The sequence below is a fragment of the Microtus ochrogaster genome, chromosome 18 (assembly GCF_000317375.1).
Source record: "Microtus ochrogaster isolate Prairie Vole_2 chromosome 18, MicOch1.0, whole genome shotgun sequence".
NCBI lineage: Eukaryota > Metazoa > Chordata > Mammalia > Rodentia > Cricetidae > Microtus > Microtus ochrogaster.
Genome location: NC_022020.1, coordinates 33,856,978 through 33,862,083, shown reverse-complemented (window position 1 = coordinate 33,862,083; position 5,106 = coordinate 33,856,978). Strand labels below are relative to the sequence as shown.

Here is a 5,106-nt window from a genome sequence, read left to right as displayed (position 1 = left end):
TAGACCAGGCTGTCCTCGAACTCACAGAGATCTGCCTGCCTCTGCCTCCTGAGTGTTGGGATTAAAGGCATGCACCACTAGCTTTTGAAAGCTCCCACCAGGTGGTTCCTGGTGTTAACAAGCAGTGTGGGTCTGCTGCACCCTGGATGCTGATTACGGAGTCTGCTTCTTTGGTCTGCTGCATTGCAGGTGTTTAGACTGACTTGCCTTTTTAAAGAATGACTTTCACATGAAATATGTCTGCCCACAGAATCCAGAAAGCTACGGAATCTCTGAAGAGCTTCAGACCCGCAGCCCAAGCTTCGTTTGAAGACTATGTCGTTAACATAACCAAACAGACAGAGGTGCTTGGAGAACTGTCCTTTTTCTCTAGTGGTAAGTGGTAAAGGCCATGCCTCCTTCCTTACTGGCTAGCATGCTGCAGAAATGAAATCCCCTCCCCTCTTTGACATAAGTTGCTCATGATCATCTATCCTGCAGCCTGGTTTTTATGCCTGTGTTTTTGTACATACAGCTATACCCTGGTTTTTTTTAAACATTGTATACATGGTATCATATTTTTAAAAAAATTTATAAGCTTATGATATTTTTAGTACATGAAATCTGGCTCAAGATATATTCTGTATTTCCAGCCATATTGAATTAGGACCCACTGTGAGGATCTCATCTTAATTTAGTATCCCTTTGTAGACTGAGTCTCCAAATACAGTCAGCCTTCTGAGTGAAACTGCTGTCACCATCAGGGTTATGATTTCAACATATAAACTTTCAGGGAACACCCTGGAACACATATGATATAAAAATAGAAGCCTTCTTTCTATCTTACCGCATTTGTGTTGCTGAAGTTTTTCTTCTTGTGAAGTTGAAGCAACACAGGCTAGGTGCTGGAGAGATGCTCAGGGGTTAAGAGCGGGGGGCTGCTCTGCTGTGGACCTGAATTTGATTCCCAGCACCCACATGTAGATAGAAGTTTCTGTCTTTTAGTCCCAAATAAACACACATAGGCTGTTTAGCCTATTAGCTCAGGCTTATTATTAACTAGCTCTTACAACTTAAATTAACCCATAATTCTTTTTTTTATATTTTAATCAATTTTTTATTCTGAGAGAATCTGCATCTCCATTATTTTTATATTAAGTGGGCCGATATAGACAATAATCACATTTACTTTTGGACATGAAAATGTTATTTCTTAAAGAATAGGAAAAAATACAATGTTATATGTTTTAGTTTTGCATGGCAACCATGTCTTCCCTTGGCCATAAGCATTAAGAACCCCAGGCACAATGGCACCTCTGTATACTGGTTTAGGAAATAGAAAACACTATCCTGAGTGAGGTAAGCCAGACCCAAAAAGAGGAACATGGGATGTACTCACTCATATTTGGTTTCTAGCCATAAATAAAGGACATTGAGCCTATAATTCGCCATCCTAGAGAAGCTAAATAAGAAGGTGAACCCAAAGAAAAACATATAGGCATCCTCCTGAATATTACCCTTCATCAGGCGATGAAAGGAGATAGAGACAGAGACCCACATTGGAGCACTGGACTGAAATCTCAAGGTCCAAATCAAGAGCAGAAGGAGAGAGAGCATGAGCAAGGAACTCAGGACCGAGAGGGGTTCACCCATAATTTTTGTCTATATTAGCCACGTGGCTTGGAACCTTTTCTCAGTGAGGCATTCTCATCTTGCTTCCTCTGTGTCTGGCTGGTAACTACATCTTTGCCTTTCTGCTTCCCAGAATTCTCCTGCCTAGTCACCCTGCCACTTCATGCCTGGTCAATCAGCGTTTTATTAAACCAATACAAGTGACAAATCTTTACAGTGTACAAGAGCGTTATCCCACAGCACCCACATGAGGTGACTCACAGCTGCCAGTTGTGCCAGCTCCAGAATCTGATGCCTTCTGACCTCTGAGGGCACCCGCACTCATACCTGGCCCCAAACATATGATCCTTAAAACCTATTAAAAATATGTTTTTTGAAAAAGAAAATATGTCTTCTTAAAAATTAAAAACTGTGGGTTTCTGTGGCATCGTTCTTCTTAAACTTATATCTGAACCTGGTATTATTTATTACAACCTTTTTCAAGCAGGTGCTATAATTTCAAATGTTGATTTTATTGCCTAGACTGTTGGTTCTATGTACACCAGTTGTTTCTTAGATATATGTTAGCTTACTTTTGGGTCTTAAGCATTTACCCATGGATCCAAACATTGTCCCTGGAAGGGTAAGGCTGACCATAGGTAATTGTGGGTTATGCTCAGTATACAACAAAGGACCAAGAAAACGGTGGATAGGAGAGGGGGGCCCCCATTTCCTGCCTGTGGATGTATTTCATTTTCCCTACATGCCCATTCTTACAGCAACCGTGTGGCTGAAGATACTCTGAGACTTGGTCCTGTTGAGCTTTTTAACTTTAAAGTATGTGTTGAATGTCTTTCCAGATCTTATCGTGGCTGTGTAATCTTCAGGTTGTAATCACAGGCTGTGGAATAAATGAAAAGAAGCGGGGCACTTCCTTTATTTCATTTCCTCCTTTGTGGTTGGATGTAAATGGTGTGTGTGTGGCTGTGCATGTTTTTTGTATAAGTATTTTATACAAGCTGAACAAAAAACTAGTGTGTAGAGAGGATGACCTTGAGCTCATTCTCGTACCACACTGGGATTATAGGATGCGCTGTCGTGTCCAGCATACGTGTGACTTTAGACCTTACCATATACCAAGATTACAAGTTTAGTGTAATGAGAAGGTTATGTGTGTGCACAAGGATTTAGCTGTGACATTGGTCTGCTTTTTGTTTTTTGAGAAACGATAACCTAGTCTAATTTGCAGCTCATTGTGTAGCCCAGGCTGGCCCTGTATTTACACTTGTCTTCCTGCTTCCTAAGTACAGAGATGACTGGGAGCTGCCATGACTGGCTTTAAACATATAAACTTTCAAAAAATATTTTAGCAAAATATTAAAAGCTTATTTCTCCTAAATATATAAATCTTGATTGATCATTATGGAAAAATTTTGCTGAAATCTAAATGAAATTGGTGCAGGGATTACCTTAAAATTGCCTAAATATTTTTGTTGGTTTTCCCTACTTCAGTTTCTATTTTCTTGGTGTTTTTCGTGTTTGTGTGTGTGTGTGTGTGTGTGTGTGTATGTGCGTGCGTGCGTGTGCACGTGTGTGTGCATATGTGTTTGTAGACCAAAGGCCAGATGTTAGTGCTGTGTTTCTTCCTCAGTTATCTGTCTTACTCTTTTGAGGCAGGGTCCCTCACTTAACCTGGAGCTCACTAATTTGGCTAGACTAGCAGGCCAGTGAGCTCCAGAGAACTTGTTTCATGTGTCACCTGGGCCAGCTTCCCTGTGGGTGTTGGAGACCTGAGCTCGGGAACTCAAGCTTGCATAGCAAGCACTGTCCCAGCTGAACCCCCTGCTGCTTTCTGCTTCATGTCTGTAGGAAGAAAAAGTATTTGGTTTTGCAAGTCTACATTAGAAAATTAAAGGAAATTCTCAATAGAATTTGGTTGAAAGTCACAAAACTTAACCTTTTAAGTATTGAAATAGTTTATGTAAATATAAAAAATTTCACCTCCAGAGTCACAACTCACTATGGGCAAAATCTGTTTTAAAAAAAATAGAATTTCCAGTGTTTTAGAATTAATAATGATACCACTTAATACTGTAATCATGGCTTAATTTTTGTTTACTTTTTCACTTATTTTTCCCATTTCAGTTATAATTACAAGTTTACCTTATTTTATATTTTCTATCTTTCTTATGCATAGTATCATAAATTTAAAATTTTCTTGGATACTATAGAAACTGTCAGTACTTCGCTTTTGCAGAGGGAGCTACTATCTTAACATCATGTTCTGTCTTAATCCTTTCAGGCATAGACATTCCTGAGATCAACGAGGAACAGAGCAAAGTGTATAATAACGCCTTGATAGACTGGCACCAACCAGAAAAGGACAAAGCCGACAGCTATGTTCTTGAGTACCGGAAGATTAATAGAGATGAAGAAATGATGTCGTGGAATGAGATAGAAGTGCATGGCACAAGTAAAGTTGTCTCCAACCTTGAAAGCAACAGTCATTATGCTTTCCGAGTGCGAGCTTACAGAGGTTCCATCTGCAGCCCCTGCAGCAGAGAGCTGGTTCTGCACACTCCCCCAGCTCCAGGTACCAGGAAATGGAGAGAATGGGAGAGGCCTGGAAGTGTAAAATGGTGGTGTCTTCATGTAAACCTGTATTGAAACCAGCTTTGTGCTTTTGAAAGACTCTAGACAAGTAGATTCATCCTTGGCTGAGATTTAGACCTGAATCCTCAACTATCACCTCAGAGGCTGTATTAGATTTGACTGATATCAGATAGAAAAAAAAAAAAGACTTTTTAATGATTGGGGCTAAAGTGGCTTAAAATTACTTGAATGCTACTTTAAACAATTAAAATTGCACAACTGCATGAGTTTAGGGGAACATGTCTGTAATCCCAGCACTTAGGAGGCAGAGGCCAGCCTGGTCTGCATAGTGAGTACTTGGCCAACGAAGGACAAAATCATAAGACCCTGTTTCAAAGCAAAAAACCCAAAACATAAAGCGATAGCATGGTTCTGGGACTTTTTTAGAGGTCAGTAAATGACAGCATCAAAAATACAGGATATTGATAGTTATCTTTAAAATTCATTGGTGTGATTTAATCTAAGTCCCAGTGCGATTCTCTGCACATGAGGGTAAGAGGTATATATTGGAGCATGAGGCAAGCTCTCCCTCCACACAGACGGCTTCCTGGTCCCTGTTACCATGCCTCTCTTTCCAGGTTACGCTGGCATTACTTATTAGAGACTGAAGAGCTTTAATGGCTAGGAGGGGCATACAGGTTACGAGTCTACTGCGCAGTCTCCATAGGTAATGGACACTCAGAACTAAAATTGTGCTCACACTCTGTAGAAGGAAAGCTTTTTGCCCTGCCTATCACTGCCTTGGACATCTTCAGTTGCTTTTTAGGCCATGGACTCCACCCCTGTTTTAGTGCCTTATCTATCCATATTTTCTGAATTCTGTCTTTCCTTTCTCCTCTTGTCCAATGTAAAGAAGCAGTGTGT

At 40.4% G+C, this 5,106-nt stretch overlaps 1 protein-coding gene across 2 annotated transcripts in view; it reads left to right on the top strand.

Moving 5' to 3' along the window:
• Trim36 (tripartite motif containing 36) overlaps window positions 1-5,106 on the top strand; it is a 44,117-nt gene that overhangs the window by 35,392 nt on the left and 3,619 nt on the right. For both annotated transcript variants that reach the window (XM_005356066.3, XM_005356067.3), the window contains exons 7-8: window positions 251-375; window positions 3,893-4,183. In XM_005356066.3, coding sequence (XP_005356123.1) covers window positions 251-375; window positions 3,893-4,183 — 416 coding nt within the window. The remainder of the gene's footprint in view (window positions 1-250; window positions 376-3,892; window positions 4,184-5,106) is intronic.